The sequence below is a fragment of the Cervus elaphus genome, chromosome 6 (genome assembly GCF_910594005.1).
Source record: "Cervus elaphus chromosome 6, mCerEla1.1, whole genome shotgun sequence".
Lineage (NCBI taxonomy): Eukaryota > Metazoa > Chordata > Mammalia > Artiodactyla > Cervidae > Cervus > Cervus elaphus.
Window position 1 is genome coordinate 6,334,547 of NC_057820.1, and position 22,217 is coordinate 6,356,763.

A 22,217-nucleotide genomic window follows, 5' to 3' on the forward strand; every position below is an offset into this window, starting at 1 on the left:
CTCTACAACTCACAGCAGGCACAAGGACTGTGCTCTTCATCTGTGGGTACCATTTGCCCCAGGTGCCATCCCAGGCCTTTTTAGAGCTGTTTCCTGATGTCTTCCATCTGAACTTCTTTTTATTTATCATATTTTTGGTTGTGCTGGGTCTTCATTGGTGTATGCAGGTGCTTCCCTGGTGGTTCAGATGGTAGAGAATCTACCTGCAATGTGGGAGACCCCAGTTTGATCCCTGGGTCGGGAAGACCCCCTGGAGAAGGGAATGGAAACCCACTCCAGGGGTGAGGAGCGGGACAGGTGAGGGGGGTCGTGTCCGACTCTTTGAGATCCCATGGACTGCAGCACACCAGGCCTCCCTGTCCATAACCATCACCCAGAGTTTACTCAAACTCATGCCCACTGAGTCGGTGACGCCATCCAACCACCTCATCCTCTGTCGTCCCCTTCTCCTCCTGCCTTCAATCTTTCCCAGCATCCGGGTATTTTTTCAATGAGTCAGTTCTTTGCATCAGGTGGCCAAAGTATTGGAACTTCAGCTTCAGCATCAGTCCTTCCAGTGAATTAATGTGACAAAAGCAGCAAAGCTTATGCCCCCGTGCAGGTGACTGATAGCGTTCACGCAGAGGGCAACTTGTCTTCTCTCTTCTCCAGTTTTCCAGGGTGGAGACTGGCACTCTTCGTGACAAAAGGGACTGAGGGCTAGAGACTCAGTTAGAGACTGATAATTCTAAAGGGAGCCTCTCTAAGGCCTTCTGCCCCAAGACGTGGAGGTGACAGGTGTGCATACGTTGCACATACCCATATGTGACGCACCGACACGAGAGTGTGCGGGTGCATGTGTGCGTGTGCACTTATATGCAGAGGTGCACGGCCACGTGTGCGCTTCGGAAATTTTATTCAAAAGAAGCAGACATCTTTAAAGAATGATCAAGATGCTTTAGAGTGATTCCTTTTTAAAGAAAGATGTAAAAAGCCTAGAGATAATCAATGAACCTGTATGGAGAAATTTCATTATAAAACACTAAAAGATGTTGAATATATAAGGCTTTGAAACAGCTGTATCACTAGAGAGAAGGTCTTCTAAAAATCTCTAATTATTATTGTTAGTTTGATCTAATTAAAATTCCTGATATTCCATCATTTTAACCTACCACAAACAGCCATTTCATTTGGTTTAAGCTTAAAAATGACTGCCCCCAATCCCTCCCAGCATCAGGATCTTTTCCAATGAGTCAACTCTTCGCATGAGGTGGCCAAAGTATTGGAGTTTCAGCTTCAGCTTCAGTCCCTCCAATGAACACCCAGGACTGATCTCCTTTAGGATGGACTGGTTGGATCTCCTTGCAGTCCAAGGGGCTCTCAAGAGTCTTCTCCAACACCACAGTTCAAAAGCATCAATTTTTTGGCTCAACTGGTGTTTATTTGACCAGTTTCCTCATTTTTCTGACAAGAATGCACAGAATTTGACCAAAAAAATAATATTGCTTTGATATAGTAACTAAGCATTTTGACTGTACATGAGGTCATTTTTGAAGGAGCAAATTTAGCCTGGCAATGCACAGTTAAGATTCACCTTAGAACAAAATCACACCTGCTACTATATCTCCAGTCACTGTACTCCCCACCCCTCTACCAGACACCAGCCTTTAGATTAAGGAACCATATGGTAATAAATGCATGAGAGTAAAATCAGCTTTGGAGCCTCAAAACTATCTGCGACCAGACTGCCTAAGGACACATGCTCAACTACTGGGTTCAGACTTTCTATGGAACCCCCAAAGGAACCTGCTGTCCATCATTTCAATCTTGGTTGAAGAAAAGAGTGACATAATCCCAATCTAATCACAAGAAAAACACCAAATTCCCAAAGGGACACGTTCTCAAAACACCTGAGCAATCCTGAAAACTGTCAAGGTCATCACAAACAAGGAACATTTGAGGAAACACCACAACCAAAAGAAGCTCTATGCACAAATAGAGGAGTCGAGTCTATTAAAGGTCACGTGGGATCTCAGCTGGCTTCCTGAACAGAAATGACTGTGTTGCTGTTGTTTAGTCACTCATTTGTGTCTGACTCCTTGCAACCCAATGGACTGCAGCCCACGAGGCTTCCCTGTCCTTCACTATCTACTAGAGTTTGCTCAAACTCATCTCCATTGAGTCAACGATGCCGTTCAACCATCTCATCCTCTGTCACCCCCTTCTCCTCCTGCCTTCTATCTTTCCCAGCATCAGGGTCTTTTCCAATGAGCTGGATCTTTGCATCCGGTAACCAAAGTATTGAAGTTTCAGCTTCAGCATCAGTCCTTCCAATGAACATTCGGGGTTGATTTCTTTTAGGGTTAACTGGTTTGATCTCCTTGCTGTCCAAGGGATTCTCAAGAGTCTTCTCCAACACCACAGTTCAAAAGGATCAATTCTTTGGCACTCAGCTTTATTTATGGTTCAGCTCTCACATTTGTACATGACTATTGGAAAAGCCATAGCTTTGGCCAGATGGATCTTTGTCAGCAAAGTGATCTCTCTGTTTTTTAATATTCTGTCTATGTTCATTATAGCTTTTCTTTCAAGGATCAAGCATCAAAAAACCATTAGGAGTTGAAAACTTATGCTATAAACATTCCTGTGCAGATTTTGGTGTCAACATACGTTTTCAAGAAATGACCATTAGGAGTTGAAAACATATATTAACACAAAATCTTGCATATGAATGTTTATAGCAGCTTTTTTTCATAATTGCCAAAACATTGGAGTAACCAAGATGTTTTTCAGGAGGCAAATGGATAAATAAACTGTAGTACAAATTGACAATGAAATATGATTCAGTGATTTAAAAAAAAATGAGCTTCCAAGCCACAGAAAGACACACAGAAATCTTAAAATCATGTTTATAAGTGAAAGAAGCCAATCTGAACAGAGTAAATCCTGTTTGATTCCAGTTCTATGGCCTTCATGAAAGGCAAAACTATGGAAACAGTAGAAAGTTGAGGGGGTATCCAGTGATTGAGGTTTAGATTTAAGATTAGGGATAAGTTTAGGGTTAGGGAGGGCAGAATAGGTAAGCACAGAGGATTTGTAGGGCTGTGAAACTACTATGCATGACACTGTAATGGTGGAAACATGCCGTCATAGCTTTGCCAAAACTGTGGATTATAACACCAAGAGTCAGCTACTGTGAAAGCTATCGACTTGGGGGAATTATGATGTCCCAAAGAAGGTTCATCAACTGTAACAATTGTACCACTCTAGTGGAAAATATTGGCAGTGTGGACAGCTATGTTTGTGAAGGACAGCGTTGGTATGAGAATTTTCTGAACTTTTCCATTCAACTTTTCTAGGAACAAAAACTACTCAAAAATAAAGTCTATTAATGATTTTAAAAAGAGCATGAGGTAAAAACTAAGGAAGACTGAACAAAATAGGAATGTAGTAAAAACATAGCAATATTGATTCAATATGTTTTATAAATGTAGCATTATAATGAAAAAGTCAACAATAGAGGAACATGGGTGGGATGTAGGGCAAGGGCACTGTCTGCAAATATTTTGTAAAGGTGCATGCATGCTCAGTTGCTAAGTCATGTCTGACTCTCTGTGACCCCATGGACTGTAGCCCACCAGCTTCCTCTGTCCATGGAATTTCACAGGCAAGAATACTGGAGTGGGTTGCTATTTCCTTCTCCAGGAGATCGTCCCATCCTAGGGATAAAACTTGCATCTCTTGCATTTCCTGATTGGCAGGCAGATTCTTTACCACTGAACCACCTGGGAAGCCCTTTAGGTAATACTATTCTAATATTTTAATAGATGTTTATAAAGAGAGAAAAGTTTTTAATTTATCAAAGTAAGGATATATTACTTTGTTTTTAATAAAAATATTAGAAGTGGCCTGCATTTAGTCTTTCTCTACTTGTGTGTCATCTGTACCATGAAGATCCAGAGTCAGTTCTCTAGGAGTCAGGGACCCCCTTGGTCCTGGAAGTATGGGGAGGTGGTGGGAACATGTGGTTGGCAGCCATGCTGGGACCCCCAGATCCATTCCAGTTCCCAGTGCACTGTAGTTCATCGGTATTATTTTCTCAGTGTATTGAACTATGACTTAATGTGTGGACACAGCCTTAACACAATGCTGGCATGTTGTAAACACTCATTGGGAGTGATGGTCTATTTCATTCCATGAACGTCCATGAGAAGGAGAGCACGGGAAAAGTTCAGAGGACCAGTGACACCGGCAGAGAGGAGGTGACATTGGGGCTTGGCCTTAAGGACCTGTGTGTGTCTGGCAAGGCTGGACTGGAAGGGCATCCCAAGTAAAGGGGAAAGCAGGGGCAAAAGCAGGAAGAGGACAAGCTCACCAAGTATTCAGGAAAGGGTGGATTAGTGGTTTAGTGTGGCCGGATTAAAGAGTGTATTTGTGTCTAGAAATGGATTTTAAATAACAGGCTGAGCTAATAGGGGAAAAGCTACAAATCCTGGTCTAATATTATGACCCCTGTTTAGAAAAGAAGGGTCAAGGCAGAAGTTGTGATTGGACCTTCAACAGAAAGGGTGAAGATCCATGGGAAGTTGTTGGGGGTAAGTTACATGTTCCCTGCCAAATCTTAGAGACATTTCTCAGAAAAGATCCTGGAGGCCACATGTTGACTTCTAAATTTGCTTTGTGTTCTGACCTATAGTCTTTCTCCAGGAAGAATCTGGCTGTCACCTGAGGCTAAGATGATTTTCTTGTTTTGCAGGAGACCACCTTGGTCTCCATCTCCTTGTGGAACAAGGAAACTTTGTCTCACTTGGCTCCAATAATCCTCCAAAATACCACTCTGTAAGTGCCTGTTTGTGCAAGTCATGATTCAGTGAGGTGATGATCATAATAATGGGGATAGATCTCAGGATGAGCTACTTTTACATGAGGCTTGGAGTTGGGGGAAATATCCTCCTTTGGTGGAATTCATGAAGAACATCCATAACTCTGTGACCTTGGAATTCTCGAACAGGTGGAACTTGGATGGAATCCAACCACAGTTACAACTTTTTATATCTTTATTGTGGGCTAGGACAATGTTTTAGAAAATTTCACTTAGATGCCAACCCAATTCCATATACACACATTTGCATGTTGAGGAATCTTTTAAAAGTTCATAAGATGTCTATTTCTATACAGAATTGCCATATGACCCAGCAATGTCACTACTGGGCATATACCCTGAGAAAACCATAATGCAAACACATGCACCCCGGTGTTCATTGCAGCATGGTTTACAGTAGCCAGGACATGGAAGCAACCTAAATGTCCATCAACACAGGAATGGATAAAGAAATGTGGCACATGTGTACAACAGAATATTACTCAGCCATGAAAAGGAATGGAATTGAGTCATTCGCAGAGACGTGGATGGACCTAGAGACTGTCGTACAGGGTGAAGTAAGTCAGACAGAGAAAAATAAAGATGTATTAATGCACATAGGTGGACTCTACAGGGATGGTACAGATGAATGTGTTTGCAGGGCAGGAAATAGAAATTCGGGCATAGAGAACAGACATGTGGATATAGGAAGGGAGGAGGAGGGTGGGACACATTGAGAGACTAGCATGGAGATATATACATTAACATGTGTAAAGCAGATGACTAGTGAGAACCTGCTGATTAGCACAGGGGGCTCAGCTTGGCGCTCTGTGGTGACCCAGATGGTGGGATGGGAGCGGGTGGGAAGGAGGCTAAGGAAGGAGGGGATGTATGTGTGTTTGTATTTATATATATGTATATGTATATATACACATAGGATTCACACTGTTGTACAGCAGAAACCAACACAACATTGTAAAGCAATTATACTCCAATAAAAAGTACATGTGAATAAATTCATTAGGTCTGAGAATACTGACCTCATGCCAACATGTTTTCTGTCACCTGGAGCTGAGTGTTGACACTTAGATATCAGGGACTACCCAGCTTGTCATAGCCCCCAGCACTCCTTATTGTTCCTATCCCAACGGCAAGGGTCAGCTGCCATTTATTACTTATTATTACTATTATAATTCTTATGCTATTGTTTTTCCTTACGGCAGAGTCAAGAAGAAAACAAACAACTTCTTATGCTCAAACATCATGAAAAGTAAAATAATAAAATATAGTGAAGTCCATATCATTGCAGATGTGAGTTCTTTTTACATTCTCAGTAAGGAAACAAAATGTACCTGTTTTTAAAGAATGTAACTAAAGGCCACCTTATGAACCAAATCTGTTCTGCTTCACTTGATGCTAATGGCTCAGCTTCCTGAAAAATTTAGTCCACCAGGCTCCTCTGTCCATAGGGTTTTCCAGACCAAGAATACTGGAGTGGGTAGATAGGCCCTCCTCCAGGGGATCGAACCTACATCTCTTGCTTCTCCTGCATTGACAGGCAGGTTCTTTATCACTAGCACCACCTGGGAAGCCCAAATAATTGAGTTTGAGACCCTAAATGAGGTGCTGTTATCATCATTTGTCAGTAGATGAGCAGAGAGAGGGTCAGAAAGGTTAAGATCACAGCTAAATGAATGCTGAGTCCAGGGCTCCACTAGGTCTAGACTCTGCCTGGAGGAGGCTCAGCAGAGTGAGGACCCCACCTGTGACCACAAGGTGTAAACTTTCAACAAGATCCAAATCAGGAATTTCTGCTTTACTGGCCTCTCAGGGCCCAAGGGTTCCTTTGCCCACCTAGTAACTTCAAGTGCCTCAGGTGAAAATGGGGATTCAAATGCTGGGGTGGTTTCCCCAGTTTAATCCTCCATTCACCAAGTGTTCACTGAGTGTGTCAGGCAAAAAGAGGACAGAGTGGATCCCGGGAGTCCAGGCTTTAAACCCTGGGCTCCTCATCCTCCTAGCCCTGTGACCTTGGCCCAGCCCCAAATACCTTCAAGCTCCAAAATTCCATCTGTAAAATGGGACGAATTATTTTGGAAGGACTGATGCTGAAGCTATAGCTCCAGTACCTTGGCCACCTGAGGCAAAGTGCCGACTCATTGGAAAAGACCCTGACACTGAGAAAGATTGAGGGCAAAAGAAGGGGGTGACAGCATGAGATAGTCGGATAGCATCACCGACTCAATGGACGTGAATCTGAGCAAACTCTGGGTGATAGTGAAGAACAGGGGAGTCTGGCGGGCTGCAGTCCGTGGGGTCACAGAGCCGGACGTGACTTAGTGACTGAGCAACAACAATGTAGGTCGGTATATCATGGAGGGGCTCTGATGAGATTTAAGGGAGAGCTTTGGGTAGAATGAGTTATTGTTCATAACTGCCCCCGACCAAGATTCTGTTGCTGGGGTCCTGTTACCATCATGGAGGGTCTTTGCAAGGCTCTGCTGTCCTCCTCAGTAGGCCACTGGGGGAAGAAAAAGGGCTTGGAAGAACCAGGTCTAATGCCCTGCATGTAACACCCCCCCGCCTCTCACACGTACACACAGACAGGATTACGCCAGCCACTTTCCCTGGAGGAACTGGCTTCCTCTGAAGGGGCGTGGCTGGGAGGAGTGTGAATAAAGTGACACAGGTGTGTGAGGTGTAAATCCCTGTGTGTGTGGGCTCTTATATAAACGGCCTTCCCGGCCTCTCACCGTGGATGAGACCACGGAGCGCCTGCAAGCTTCCTCTTCCATCTGGGGTCGCACTGGACCTGCAAGCTCAGAACAAGGTAAGAGCCTGGCTCTCTGAAGAGTGTCATTACTTGCCACCCCCCTCCCCACCCCAGCTCCCACGAGGACCTCAGGTTCCTGGAACCTGGATCTCCTCAGGGACAAGTAGGGGCTGAGTCCCACTGCCGTGAGGAATGAGCAGGTCTTTATCTGACATACCTAGCTCCCAGCCCAACTTCGTTTTGGGAGCCCACATTTTGTGACTGTCTTCCCGTTATCAGGAAGGGCTTCCTTGGAGGCTCAGATGGTAAAGAATCTGCCTGCAATGTAAGAGAGATCAGGGTCTGATCTCCAGGTCAGGAAGATCCCCTGGAGAAGGGAAGGGCTACCCACTCCAGTATTCATGCCTGGAGAATTCCATGAACAGGGGAGCCTGGCGGGCTTCAGACCATGGGGTCACAAAGAGTCAGACATGACCGAGGAACTGACAATTTCCCTCTGTCCCTTTATCAGTCCTAACGAGAAGCCATATGCCCAGGGTAGATAATGAGATCAAGACCATTCCCCAAATCAACCTCTTCTTAAACAAAAGTCTGTATTTTTTTCAAATGGAGCAGCGGTGATACGAATGAACTTATCATCAAGAACTAAGCCAGACGAAGTGAGTTGTTCCTAATCGCTTTTTTCTTTCTGAAAGGCAGAGTAAGGTGAAAGCAAGAGGGATTCAGGGAAGGGCGTGGTTGTATAAAGGACCAGGAGAGGTTCTGGCTGCCTGTCCCAACTGTGTCACTTGCTCACTATGGGATATTGAGCAATTTATTTGCCGCTCTGAACCTTATCTGTCACGCCTGTTACCTGGTGGTGATGCATTATGACCTGCCAGGCAGGGCTCTTGTGTGAATTAACAAGGTGAAAGTGAAACACAGGTCATGTGCTTAGCACGTAGTTGGTGTCAAATAGAAATGCTCATTCTTCTCTTTGAGGGGTGGTTTTTGTTGCCCACTTGATAAAATCTATTCAGTTCAGCATAACGGTTTAAATCATCCTATGTCTTTAATGATTTATTTTTAAAAGCATCGACTGGGGACTTTCTCTATGGTAAGGACAGTGTCAAAGCAATCTAAGTGCTCTGATGGAAACTCACCTCTGTTCTCCCGGCTCACTCTGCCCGGTCAAACTGTGTGATCTCTCATTCTTCATGCCATTCCCCAGGTTCTTACTGAAGCCCAAATGCCCCTGCTCACCAACCCACTCATCTCAGAGCGTCCAGACCTCATGCATATTTAACCTTGGGTCAGACATCACCTTATCACTTTCTATGTCCTTTCTCGCTGTGTGATCATCTGAGTCCATGTGGAACGGTGAGATAGAAGCTCAGCCCACCGGAGCTGAAACAGAGTCAACAATCATCTCACCCAACATCTTGATTTTCAGATAAAGGAGCTGAGACCCAGAGGGGGAGAGTGACTTGCCCAAGATCAGGTTGGGGGACATGGTTGGGACACACACCAGGTCAATGCTATTCAGATTCCCCCAAAGAGTTGCCTCCAAGTTTTTAAGACGTGAGACTTTCTTATTCACCTTGATAGATTCAACATCTAGTCTAGGGCATGGCTAGTGGTCGGTGAGCCATGAAAGCGTATTGAATGTTGAATGGATCTGGAGTAACTGAGTGAGGGGATAAGGGAGTGAGGACTAATGGGGTTCAGAGGGTATGGAAGAGTGAGTGAAGAGTAGGAAGTTTCTGGCATTCAAGGCTCAAGCAGAAATGCGAATAGAGCAGCTGCTTGTCTGCTGATTCCAGGAAATAGGTTGTTCTTGGATCTCACCCTGAAGCAGGCAGACCTATGCCAGGTGGGGGGGAGGGTCCTCCTCCAGGCCAGCGCTGACTCACCTGCCTTTTGTCAAACAGGTTCCCACCAAGCTGAAGGCATGAGGACCCACAGCCTCACCCTGCTCTCCCTCCTCCTTCTGGCTGTTCCGATGCTCTTGGCGGAGGCCAAAAAGGAAGGAAGGAATAGACACGGCAGCAAAGCCAATGCAGATGAAGCGCATGCTCTGGGCAAGCCTGGGAAGGAGCCGAGGAGCCAGCCAACCAAGCGCCCGATCAAAGGCAAATTCGTCACCCCGGACCACGCTGACTGCAGATGGACGGTGACCGAGCAGGAGGACGGCATCGCCCTGAAGGTCGAATGCACCCAACAGGACAACACGTTTTCCTGTTTCTTCACTGGCAATCCAACCTCATGCCTAGAGTTGCACAAAAACAACGCCTATTGGAAACAAATTGGCCGGAACCTGCGTTCTCAGAAGGTCATCTGTGGTGATGCCAAGAGTGTCCTGAAGACCAGGGTGTGCAGAAAGAAGTTTCCAGAATCGAATCTCAAGCTGGTGAACTCTACTCTGATTAGGATCAAGAAACCCAGCCAGGAGTTAATGGAGCTCTCTCCCATGGACAAGGTTGAAGTGATTACCTCCCCCAGCCCAGAAAAGACCCAGCCCATGACCACCAAAGACCCTCAGTGTCTGGAGGAAGACTTGGAAAACCAAAGGAAGGCAGCCCTGGAGTACTGTGGGGAGACCTGGGGCTCTTTGTGCAAATTCTTCCTCTCCATGGTACAGGGCAGTTCATGCTAACAAGGTCAAAAGAGAACAGAGTCCTTTAGGAGGTGTCACGTCAAAACCTTTTCATATGCTGTAAAGATCTTCTAACTCCCTGTCAGATGAACATTTGTGCTATGGGTGTGCAATGGACTATTTAAACAGATTTTGCAATTTTTATCTCTGTGTTTGGAATTTGTTTTGTATTCATTTCCTTAGATGTGATTTTAAGAGGCTATTGTCCTCTGTATTTTTCCATGGCCCACAAGGCTTTGCTTCTATGAGCAGTAAGGGCCAGTCTTTGAACTGAGTGAGTCAGAGTGGTGACTTCCGTGCAGTGCACTTTCTGCCCAATTAAGAAAATAAAGCCCTGTGCCTTTTTCAGAAATACGTTCAACCATTGTCTGATTTCTCTCTGCCTAGTTCCAACGAACTTGCAAACAGGTCCTCATATATCAGTGGAAAAAGTATCCTGTTCACCAGCCATCCCAGGTCATCCCATAAGGTGATCCATTCCTGAATCCCTATCGTCACAATTTCAGGCTTTGATCTGTGGTATTTGATGCTTACTGAACTCATTTCAAGTGGGTCACCTGAAGCATCATGTGATGAAGACACCTTTCAGGGGCTCACAGATGGAAAGAGGGGAGGCAGAATTCAAAACCATCAGCAAATCACATCCATGAGCTGGAGCAACATCCTCCACAGCTTCAAGCTAGGGTTCCCGTTACCATTTGCCATATACAGGACTCCTGAGCTTGCAGAGTTGGGCCTGGCTAAGTGCAGTGCCTTGAGAGGAAGATTTAAGTGCAAGAGGGAAACTCAGGGTGGAACTCCAAAGAGAAGAGGCAGAAACTTCTGGAAGATCTCAGGCTGAGCTTAACAGGAGAGGAGATACTGGAGTTGGAACTTGGAGAGTATCTTTAGGCAGGAAATGGGCAGAATGGAGGTACAATCAGCAGTTGACAGATACATGAAAGCAAAGAGATGAGAAAAATCCTAAAAGATGGGAGAGGCCACGTGGGTAGATGGTGGTGAAATGCAGGGATGATGTCATTAGTCATTTACATGCTAGTCTGAAAGATCTGAAAGGGTTTGAATTCAAGAGCTAGGGAGAGAGAAGAATGTAGGCCCAAAGTCATGTCACAATTCCACAACGAACAAAAAGTAAGGAGCGGAAGTTGGCAGAAATACTGTTCTTTGGGGTCTTTTTAGAGTTGGTGTCAGGAAGGAATGGCAAATGGGGTGGAAGAGGGCCTCCCACACTCACCAGCCTGCCAGAACCTACACGGAACATTGTCAGTGGTCCACCCAGAGTGTTACAGCCTCAGAGTGCATTTGGGTATCATCTTTAACAGCATCAACACGAGTAGTTCTCTCTCACTCCCTATGGCCCAGACTCTATGCTAAGCTCTTTCCATGGATTATGCATGTGTTCATTCATTCATTCATTCATTCACTAGTTCACCCAGAACATCATTCATTGAGCACAGACTCTTGCAGCCTCTGTCCTAGCAACTAGAGAGATGGTAGTGCACCAGCGATGAACACTTTGCCTCCACGGAGCTCCCAGTGGGGAAAGCAACCAAAACTCACAAACATACAATGACAGAAAGGAAAAGTCAAGGAGGAGAAAGGGGTGAAATCAACGGACAGTAACCAGCCTTAGGTGACATGGTCACGCTCGGTGGAGTTGATTTTTGAGATTAGATCTAAACGCAGTGAGGAATCAAGCCAGGTGACTCACTGGGGTAAGAATGTTTAAACAGTCAGTGAAAACACTCTGAAATTAATTAATGAGGTGTGAGCTCCTACTATGGATCTAAAGGACAAAAATATCTGCAAACAAGAAAGAAAAAACATTTCTTAGTGGTGCTTACATTCCAATGACTGGACCCCACTTGGTGTGTTCAGAAACATCAAAGACTGCAATGTCATTGTGGGGCAGAGCCAAGGACCTGACCTGTGAACCTGACCCCCACTCCCCAGAGAACTTAACCAACATCCAGACACTCCCTAAGCTCCTCCTTGCCACACCATGGGAATAACTTTTCCCCTGAAGGTATAAACAGAGTGTGGCTCCCCTCTGTCACTCAATTCTATGAAGTCCTAAGATAGGAAAAGACAATTAGACACTTCCAGGGGTCATTACATAACAACTCTGACCTGGTCTGGGTGACATAAACATTGGAGAATCGACTAGACCCTACTCAAAGCCGGCAGAGCTGGGAGGAGGTTGTTTCAGGTATGGCAGAGTCAATTGCACCTGAGCTGAAGGTTTGCCTCTGACATCTCCCAACCAAAGTCTCTGAGCCAATTATTCAACTGTCTGAGCTCCAGGAGGGCTTTCCTGGTGGCTCAGTGGTGAATCCTCCTGCCAATGCAGGGGGACATGGGTTCGATCCCTGGGTTGGGAAAATCCCCTGGTGAAGAAAATGGCAACCCGCTCCAGTATTCTTGCCTGGGAAATCCCATGGACAGAGGAGCCTGGTGGGCTAGAGTTCATGGGGTCGCAAAAGAGTTAGACATGACTCAGTGACTAGACAACAACAACTGAGTTCCAATAATGTCATCTCAACAACAAAGATTATTTGGGTGAAACTTATACTGCTGGAAAAAGGAATAAGAAAGGAAAAGGAGGGAAGGAAGGGAGAAAAGAAGACAATGGGGAGGAGTTAAATGATAATAATAAAGTCTATTGATGGTACTATTGGATAGCTTAAACCAAACCAACCCAGAAGCCGCTCTGCCTTCAGAATTTGCAAATACCAGAGTTAATGAATTCAACTTATGATTAAAATTTTGCAGCATAATGAAATCACCTTCAGAGATGTTGTAAGACTTGCACTAGTCAATAAATCTTAAGTGCCCAGTGCCCCATGGCTTACATTGTGGGTGTTTAGCACTACTGACCGTCTAAAGTCCACAGCACAAGACTGGCTTGTGGATGGAGCTCAGAATTCCTTATATAAACTTGTAAAACTGGAAGTTCATCTTTTTTCTGACACGATCAGCCAAGGCTAGCAACCCTTACTTAAGGGTGGTACGTGCCAGTGACTTTGCCCCATTCTCTTTTTTATTCCCAAACAACTAACTGAGAGGTGTTTCATCCTGATTTTCTAGATGAGGAAACTGAGGCTCAGAGAAGTTGGATCAGTTGCCAAGGTCACAAAGCCTGGGAGAGGTTGTGCCTGGGAGGAAGCCGGGTCTGGAGGCCCCCAAGCCCTTTCTGCATCTGCAGCTCAGGATTTCTTCCCTGGTTGAGAGAAGATGGGCATTTGTGGTTGCTAGATGTGGACCAGGCCGTAACACAAGCAGGATGCTTCCATCCCATCCACGTGTAAGCCCCTTCTGTGTTCTTATAGAGAAAGTGCCAGACGCTCAAGCTTTCCATTTGTCTTTGGCCATAGTCACATCCTGAGGGGGGATGTTTTTAAAACAAATTAAAAATATTTTAAAAGCCAACACAGACTTTACATTAGCTTCTATCCAACTCGGCACTCCGTATTTTCTTTCTCTGAGGAGGGCACGGCAACCCACTCCAGTATTCCTGCCTGGAGAATCCCATGGACAGAGGAGCCTGGCGGGCTGCAGTCCAGAGGGTCGCAAAGACGGCTGAAGCGACTTGGCACAGCACAGCACATTTTCTTGAAGTGGAGGAGCCAGCATGCATGTGCATGCATGCTTGTGTGTGTGTGCATGCGTGTGTGTGCGTGCGTGCGTGCATGCGTGTATGCGCGTGTGTGCGTGCATGTGTGCGTGCGTGCGTGCATGTGTGTGTGTGTGTGCGTGCACGCACATGCGTGTATCTGTGCTGTGTCCCTGAAGGAATGATTCCCTGGGTAACAAAAGACTGGACACTCTTAGAGGGGATCGGGATGGGGAACACATGTAACTCCATGGCTGATTCATGTCAATGTATGACAAAACCCACTGCAATGTTGTGAAGTAATTAGCCTCCAACTAATAAAAATAAATGAAAAAAAAAAGAAAAGACTGGACACTCTCAAGTCAGTGAGATGGCTATTCTGCATCCCCTCAAGCTGCTCAGTCGTGGGAACATCTCCGGTTCCTTCTAAAACTACATCTCAGCAGAAAAAGAAGAAAAGAAAGCGGGGCTCTTCCCTGCGGCGGCTTGGCTGTGTGCTGCGGCGAACCACAGCAAAACCAGTGCCGACTTGAACCCCTGGAATCCAGCACATCTCACCTGGCCTCCGACCCAGACACCTCTCACCAGCCTCCCTCCTCAGTCGCTTTTGGCAGGACACGCAAAGGAGGCAAAGTGTTCAGGGCGGACAAACACAAGGCCAGGCATCACCTACGGGGTTGGTTCTCATAACATGCCACGCTGAATGCCTACTTGGCGATCTGTCTCTCAAAAGTCTTCCATGAACAACACACAAGAAAATATTCATTTGGAGGCCTGCTAAGTAAAGTGTCAGGATGCCGGGGGCAGAGAAGATTTTGGAGGAAGGATGTCGGGGGCCTGGTGAGTTTGAGGTGGTTATCCTGGAGGAACTTCTCATCGGGTAGTTGGATATGTGGGTAATAACGTGGCAAAGGTGATTTCCATCTTGTCTATCACTACAGCCCCAGCCCTTAGGGCCCAGCCCACCACATAAGAAGCCCGCCAAAAATCTTGGCTGAGTAAATAAAAGAGGAGAGAAAGGAAGGCAAGAACAAAGACTGTAGACTTCAGCGTAAAAGAAAACTTGAGTTTCTAGGTGTGTGACCTGAAACAAGTCATATTTTCTGTCTCAGCCTCAGTTTCTCCATCTACAAGATGGGTCTGAGAATATCCATCCGAGACGAATTAGACATCACTTAAAGTCTAGAGCATGGGCCTTACACAAACAGGTCTTTAAGATTTTATATCAGTGAATGAATGGATGAGGCAATTGAGTGAGAGAAGAGACAAGGAGACAATTCTCTAAGAAGGTTGCACGTACAATAAAAAATAAAACATACTTAAACGTTTTCCAACCAAAAAAAAAAAAGAGAGAGAGAGAAGAAGAAGGTTGCACAAGACTCGAGATCTGCCATGCCAAAGGTCTGACTGTTTATAATCTACTCCCAAGGACCACCCTCTCCCTAACGGCGCTTGAGCATCTCATACTTGTCGCTGACTGGAAGGACTTTCCGAGGAGTAGGAGGAAGGTGAAGACACTGCTGGTCCTTTAGGACAACTTTGGGGCTTTTTTTTTACCAGCCTTCCAGCTCACTTGCCAGGATCCTCCCCTCCTCTCCTTCGGTTCTACTGCCTGAGGGCTCTGGGGCCCAGCCCAGCACCTGGTTCCCAGGTCATCTCCCCCGATGTCACTGCTCTATATACCATCTGCCCACTCACAATTCCCACGTATACTTCTTCGGTGAAACCTGTTTAGGTTGAAGAGCATAGGAACAAGGCAAAATAATACAAGCAGTCTTCTTTTTCTAAATGTTTTTATTTCATATTGGGGTATCGCCAATTAACCATGTTGTAACAGTTCCCAGTGAACAGTGAAGGGATTCAGCCATACATACCCATGCATCCATTCTCCCCCAAACTCCCCTCCCATCCAGGCTGCCACATAGCAGTGAGCAGAGTTCCCTGAGCTATATAGTAGGTCCTTGTTGGTTATCCGTTTTAAATACAGCAGAGTGTACATGTCCATACAAACTCCCTACCTATCCCTTCCCCCCAGCTTTCCCCCCAGCAACCATACGTTTGTTCTCTTAAGTCTGTAAGTCTCTATCACAAGCAGTCTTCTTAACTGTATGAGTCGAATAACAATTCCAGATTATCAATAGAAATAAGTTGATCAAAGAAAGGAGTAATGGGTTAAACAAAGCAGAAAACCATTTTTGAGCAGTAGGGGATTTAGTAGAGAAAACGTCCCTCCATGAATGTTTTCGTACATCAATTACTATATCCATTAACTTATTGGCCACAATTGTAGGAGCAACAGAGTGTTCCATCAAGGTGTGGTTACATTTACACATGAAATTTTGCAATTCTTTCGTTCCTTGCAAAATCTTACATAAGGATTCTAAGGAGAAGCTAATATCAAGAACAGAAAGAGGAGGGAATAACATTTGGGTCCACACTACCCAAAGTCTCATGGGGGAATGTAATAAGTGGTCCCCTTCCAATTAAAAGGCGGGCTTCCCTGGTGGCTCAAAGGCAAAGAGTTCACTTGCAATGCAGGAGACCCAGGTTCAATCCCTGGGTCAGGAAGATCCCCTGGAGGAGGCCATGGCAACCCACTCCAGTATTCTTGCCTGGAGAATTCCATGGACAGAGGAGCCTGGTGGGCTGCAGTCCAAGGCGTCATAAAGAGTTGGAGATGACTGAGCTACTAACAGTTTTCCAAAATAAATGATCAACAAGTGTTCAGTTCAGTTCAGTCACTCAGTCATGTCTGACTGTTTGCAACCCCATGGACTGCGGCATGCCAGGTCTCCCTGTCCATCACCAACTCTCAGAGCTTGCTCAAACTTAATGTCTATCGAGTTGGTGATGCCATCCAACCATCTCATCCTCTGTTATCCCCTTCTCTTCCTTCCTTCAATCTTTCCCCCAATCAAGGTCTTTTCCAGTGAGTCAGTTCTTCTCATCAGGTGGCCAAAGTATTGGAGCTTCAGCTTCAACATCAGTCCTTCCAATGAATATTCAGGACTGATTTCCTTTAGGATTGACTGGTTTGACCTCCTTGCAATCCAAGGGACTCTCAAGAGTCTTGTTCAACACCCCAGTTCAAAAGCATCAATTCTTCGGTGTTCAGCTTTCTTTATGGTCCAACTCTCACATCCATACATGATTACTGGAAAAGCTATAGCTTTGACTAGACGGACCCTTGTTGGTAAAGTAATGTCTGTGCTTTTTAATATGCTATCTCGATTTGTCATACCTTTTTTTCCAAGGAGCAAGCGTCTTTTAATTTCATGGCTGCAGTCACCATCTGCAGTGATTTTGGAGCCCAAGAAAATAAAGTCTGCCACTCTTTCCACTGTTTCCCCATCTACTTGTCATGAAGTGATGGGACCAGATGCCATGATCTTAGTTTTTTGAATGTTGAGTTTTAAGCTAGCTTTTTCACTCTCCTCTTTCACCTTCATCAGGAGGCTCTTTAGCTCCTCTTCATTTTCTGCCATAAGAGTGGTGTCATCTGCATATCTGAGGTTATTGATATTTCTCCTGGCAATTTTGACTCCATTTAGTGCTTCATCGAGCCCAGCGTTTCCCATGATGTCCTCTGCATATAAGTTAAATAAGCAGGTGACAATATACAGCCTTGACGTACCTTTCCCAATTTGGAACGAGTTCATTATTCAACAAGTGTTAGGAATCCAGAAAAAGGGTTTCCTAACTGGTACATAGAGGTCATTTCTACATCACAGGTTACAATACATACAAATTGAGTGGCTATCTTTAAAAAGACATTACAGGATTTAGGAAAAACAGTCAATTCACAATAGTGGATGGAGTTCTCTAATAAGTAGGGCTCCCAATAAGAGAAGCAGATCCATACAGCAGTTTTTTGGTAGCTTTATCACAATCTGTCAAAAAGTGGGTATAGTTATGAAAGTTCAAATAACTTCCAGTGAAAAGAGGCAGTCAATATTCCTCTCCAAAAACAATAGGCAATGCATGAAGTCGGCACATCAAACTCACATTAACTGTACCATAATGGTACAGAGTTCCTTGGCACCAGATGTCAGGGCATTCAGTAATGCCTTCGGGGATAAATACCCAATGATCATCAGGAACCCATTCTCTAAATAATCTTTTTCCCATGCATGTGTATTAGTAGGGGCTTCCCAGGGGCGCTAGTGGTAAAAGAATCCATCTGCCAACGTGGGAGATGCAAGAGACGCAGGTTCAATCCCTGTAGGAGGAAACCGACTCCAGTGTTCTAGTCTGGAAGATTCCATGGACAGAGGAGCCTGGTGGGCAGCAGTCCATGGGGTCACAAAGAGTCGGACACGGCTGAGCGACTGAGCATGCGACTGACCCTGCATGTGGTAGCAGGCATTAAAACCCCTCAGGCCTCATCCTTCTGAACAAGGTAACACAGCAGTTGCAGAGAACAAGCAGTCCAATCAAACATGTCAGTTAAGGATTTGTTTTGGTGTAACTGAAGGAGAAGAAGGCCTCAGGGGATGAGGGGGCCGGATGGCATCACCGATGCAACGGACATGAACGTGGGCAAACTTCGGGAGATGGTAATGACAGGAAGATCTGGTGTGTTACAGTCCGTGGGGTTGCAAAGAGTCGGACATGAGCGGGTGACTGAAGAACTGAAACATTACTGAGTCTGTAAACAACTGTAAAAAGTCTTTGTCATATGTTAACCTAAGTTCATGTGGTTTTGATGTTGTGGTGGAGATTTAGTCACTAAGTCATGTCTGGCCCTTATGACCCCATGTAGCCCGCCAGGCTTCTCTGTCCATAGGATTTTCCAGGCAAGAATACTGGAGTGGGTTGCCATGCCCTCTTAAAGGGGATCTGTGTGACCCAGGGATTGAACCCATGTCTTTTATGCCTCCTGCATTGGCAGGAGGGTTCTTTACCACTAGTGCCACCTGGGAAGCCCATGTGATCTAACAGACAGATAAATTGTGTCCACAGCTAAGGAAGAAGAGGCCTGGTTTGCTGGGCAGGTGAAGGTATGCTGATTTGGGGTCTGGCTCATGTTTCTCCAGCTGAAGACCCTTGAAGGTTGAGGCATGAATCCACATTACAGTCAGACTTCCAAGAAGAGTCTGTATGTTGCTTTTTCTCCCAGACGTCCACATTTCTGGTGTGCCCACAAAGTCAAACCTTTTAAGTCACTGGAGTCTGGATCGACTTCTCCTGCTTGGGTTCAGGTTTGTTCGTCATATCCAGACTTGATCAGTACTGGAAAGTCCCTTGTTAACAGTAGTCTGGGGTCCCAGATGGCAGAGGGGCCCAGGCGGTGCATCCACTCCACGAGTGAGACTTCCTATCTTGCACATTTTAGATGGTTACAGCATCCCTCGCCTCTACTCCCTAGATGCCTGTAGCGAACCTCCCCCAGTCGTGACAACCAAAAATATCTTCAGAGGTTGTCACATGTCTCCTGGAGACAAAATCACCCTGATACAGAACAACTGGACTAGGGGGAAGTCATAGCACGTTGTCAATTTGCTCAGTTTTATGGAACAACAAGCATACTGCTGGAGGCATAGGGGGTGAAGAAAGACAAGTGCAAAGGTGTGAATTCTACAGACAGTCCCACCTGCTGGGGCGCACAAGGCTGAGCAAGGCATCGAGAATGACAGCTTGCTGTTGTTCAGCCATTCCTGGTCTCCTAGTGTCTAAAGTTACACATTTTACTTTGCTCTGGAACTTTTTCTGGTATTCAACCACAGAGAAGTCATAAAGGCAATTTTTAAAAAAACATTTTATTGGAATGAGTTCCAAAGAATCGGTGCTTTCAAACTGTGGTGCTAGAGAAGACTCTTGAGAGTCCCTTGGACTGCAAGGAGATCCAACCAGTCCATCCTAAAGGAAATCAGTCCTGAATATTCATTGGAAGGACTGATGCTGAAGATGAAACTCCAATACTTTGGCCACCTGATGGGAAAAGCTGACTCATTGGTAAAGACCCTGATGCTGGGAAAGATTGCAGGCAGGAAGAGAAGGGGACAATAGAGGATGAGATGATTGGATGGCATCACCGACTCAATGGACATGAGTCTCAGCAAACTCTGGAAGATGGTGAAGGACAGGGCAGCCTGGTGTGCTGCAGTCCGTGGGATCACAAAGAGTCGGACGTGACTGGTGACTGAACAACAACTGAAATAGTACAATGTGTTAGTTTCCGCTGCACAGCAAAGTGAATCAGCGATATGTATCATATATTCCCTCTTTTTTGCATTTCCTTTCCATTTAGGCAATTTTGACTAAAGTCAGGTTTTGCAAACCCAGGCGCTGATCCCAGACCCTGGCCACCAGGTCACCGTGTGACTTGGGAGTGGCACTCTTGTACTGAACGCTGTCAGAACTGGCTTCCAAAGACACGCGGCAGCCCCCACTGAAATCAGCCTAGGTGGGGGCTCCTCCGCTTACAGGAGGGCCCCCAGAGCATCTAGGGCCCCTCAAGCCTCTCCCTCTGCACCCACTGCCCCTAGCATGAGTGTTCTGGAATTGTCTTTCTTGAAATTGGGCACAGGGCTGGCTCTAAGCCAAATACCTGCAGCCCGAGGGCAAGCTAGGGCTGCCTAGGAGCCCTAGGAACCCAGGAACCCAGAGGGGCCACCCCAGAATGGACAGCATCATTGTCAGGGAAGCTTGAGGCTGGAGACCTCAGAATCTGGGAGCCAGAAGTGGGGTGTGACCAGACAGGACAAAGCATCTATTATTTATTAGGTGCTTCCTGTGTGCTGGGCAGTGGGACCCAAGATTGGCTGCAGGTTAGAATCACCTGGAGGAGGGGGTTTTAGAAAACCCAGTGTCTAGGCTGCTCCTGGATCAATGACAGAATCTCAGGGGTGGGCGGCTTAGGGATTTTCAAGCTCTGAGAACAATTGTGATGCACAACAAGGCTGCACTCTGAAGGGCATCGCTCAAAGTACTTTCCCTGTGCCGTTTCATCCTCTGATTTCATCCTCACCGCTGTCCTATTGTCGGGCTTCCCCGATGGCTCAGTGGTAAATAGTGAAGTTGCTCAGTCGTGTCTGACTCTTTGCAACCCCATGGACTATAGCCTACCGGGCTCCTCTGTCCATGGGATTTCCCAGGCAAAAACACTGGAGTGGGTTGCCATTTCCTTCTCCAGGGGATCTTCCCCACCCAGGCATGGAACCCAGGTCTCCCACATTGCAGGCAGACGCTTTACCATCTGAGCCACCAGGGAATAATCCACCTGCAATCCGGGAAATGCAGAAGATGTGGGTTCGATCCCTGGGTCAGGAAGATCCCCTGGAGGAGGGCATGGCAACCCACTCCAGTAACCTTACCTGGAAAATTCCATGGACAGAGGAGCCTGGCAGGCTGCAGTCCGCAGAGTTGGACATGACTGGAGTGACGGGGCATGGCACAATCTTATTGTCACGCCTCTCCTACAGATGAGGAGCCAGGCTGCAGGGAGGCTCAGTATTGGCCTGGGTCAGAGCTGGCACAAGGCAGAGGCAACCTCCAGAGTCCAGTCTTCCCGGTGTCATTACAGACACGAAGGCACCCACCGTGTAGCAGAAACTGCAGGGACCTGGGTTTGAGCCTTGCTTCTGCCCCTAAGCCCCGGTGCCTGTGGGGTGGGGTTCTGGGCAAGTCATTTCATTCCTTTGATTCTCTCAGCCTCTTATCTGCAGAATCGGGGGCAGGTGGGAGGCTGTGGAGGGGGGAGGTGTTGTCATTCTTACAGAACACTGGAGGGTTCTATGAGATGATGCTTATGACGGTCCTTAGAGCAGTTTGGTTCACAGTTGAATGCCTGGTTGTTTATCCTTATTATTAGATGATGTGGCCAAAAATGGGTCAGCAGCTGAGATGGTACCTGTTGAGAGGGAGCATCCCCTGAAACAAGAGTCATCAGTCAAAACCCTGAGGGGCTGCAGGATGGGCGGCAGGAATGGGATGTGAGGGCAAGGCTGGGGCCGAGGCCAGGAGGGGTCCAGCAGCCCAGTGGATGGGGACCAGCAAGAGGGGATGATGAGGGCAGGGCGGCCAGGGCACGTGAAGGGGGCCACGCCAGACAGTGCCCATGCCTGCTATGTCACCCACATCCCGTCCCCCACGCTCCTGATCACGGGTAAACGCAGCGTCAGCCCAGCGGGGAAGGTTTATGACCGTTCCCGTTCCCCCTGGCACCCGCTTTTCTTTTTCCTTTTTTTCTCCCCAACCTGTGCCAGGCTTCCTGTCCTTCACTCTCTCCCAGAGTTTACCCAAACTCATATCCATTGAGTCGGTGATGCCATCCAACCCTCTCATCGTCTATCACCCACTTCTCCTCCTGCCTTCAATCTTTCCCAGCATCAGAGTCTTTCCCAATGAGTCAACT

At 46.4% G+C, this 22,217-nt stretch overlaps 1 protein-coding gene across 1 annotated transcript; it reads left to right on the plus strand.

Annotated features, from left to right (window-relative positions):
* Positions 1-7,530: 7,530 nt before the first annotated feature.
* Positions 7,531-10,600, plus strand: FGFBP1 (fibroblast growth factor binding protein 1). Its single transcript, XM_043906145.1, has 2 exons — positions 7,531-7,670; positions 9,524-10,600. The coding sequence occupies exon 2, from the start codon at positions 9,544-9,546 to the stop codon at positions 10,246-10,248; it is 705 nt and encodes a 234-aa protein (XP_043762080.1). The 5' UTR covers positions 7,531-7,670; positions 9,524-9,543; the 3' UTR covers positions 10,249-10,600.
* The last annotated feature ends 11,617 nt before the right edge of the window (positions 10,601-22,217 follow it).

Excerpts from the sequence above, each read along its gene's own strand:
- FGFBP1 (XM_043906145.1), top strand. The coding sequence starts at position 9,544 with ATGAGGACCCACAGCCTCACCCTGCTCTCCCTCCTCCTTCTGGCTGTT.